We start from the raw sequence: 625 nt of genomic DNA on the forward strand, positions 1-625 counted from the left end.
GTGTGTGTGGAGAGAAAATGCAAAAATAAATAACCAAATTTACCTAATAACGGATCGCAAACCATCCCAGATACGTATTGGTTTCCGAAGTGTCTTCCTCCTGCTTCCCGTCTCCGTATCCGTGACCAATGGCTTTAAACTCCTGCCTCAAGGGTACTCGCGTCAACTTTTCGACAAATTAAGACCGAATTTTCAAGGGCTACATAAACTTTTCTATTTCTGACCGTAACGTCGGATACTTTGTCTTATTTTGACCAGTTTTTAAACATTTTACCGCCCAGATGGTTTCTTGGTTAATCTTGCCGAAAAGATTAACCATTATACAAGTTTACTGAATTTATTCCATGTTTCCTCGTGTTTTCCATTTTCTTTCTTTTTGTAGAAAAATTTCGACGATACCTTTTCGGGTTATAAATCGGATAATACTTAAATTCCTTATCATAAAAAATGTCTAATGGTAAAAGAAATAGAGATGAAAGATCGAGAGAAAAAGTATCTAAGACTTACGCAACACATTGAGCGTGATGTTAGTGGTCACAGAAGCAGCCATGTCATTGTCTGCTTCACAAGAATAAACTTTGCCGTTCTCCTCCTGCGTTGGCACCACCACCAGCTCGGACCTGCG

The 625-nt window shown here is 39.0% G+C and overlaps 1 protein-coding gene across 1 annotated transcript in view; it reads right to left on the bottom strand.

Annotated features, from left to right (window-relative positions):
- LOC119590499 (synaptogenesis protein syg-2-like) overlaps window positions 1-625 on the bottom strand; it is a 72,102-nt gene that overhangs the window by 66,835 nt on the left and 4,642 nt on the right. Inside the window, exon 2 of the mRNA XM_037939149.1 lies at window positions 508-620. Within this exon, the coding sequence (XP_037795077.1) occupies window positions 508-620 (113 nt within the window). The remainder of the gene's footprint in view (window positions 1-507; window positions 621-625) is intronic.

The sequence above is a fragment of the Penaeus monodon genome, chromosome 27 (genome assembly GCF_015228065.2).
Source record: "Penaeus monodon isolate SGIC_2016 chromosome 27, NSTDA_Pmon_1, whole genome shotgun sequence".
NCBI lineage: Eukaryota > Metazoa > Arthropoda > Malacostraca > Decapoda > Penaeidae > Penaeus > Penaeus monodon.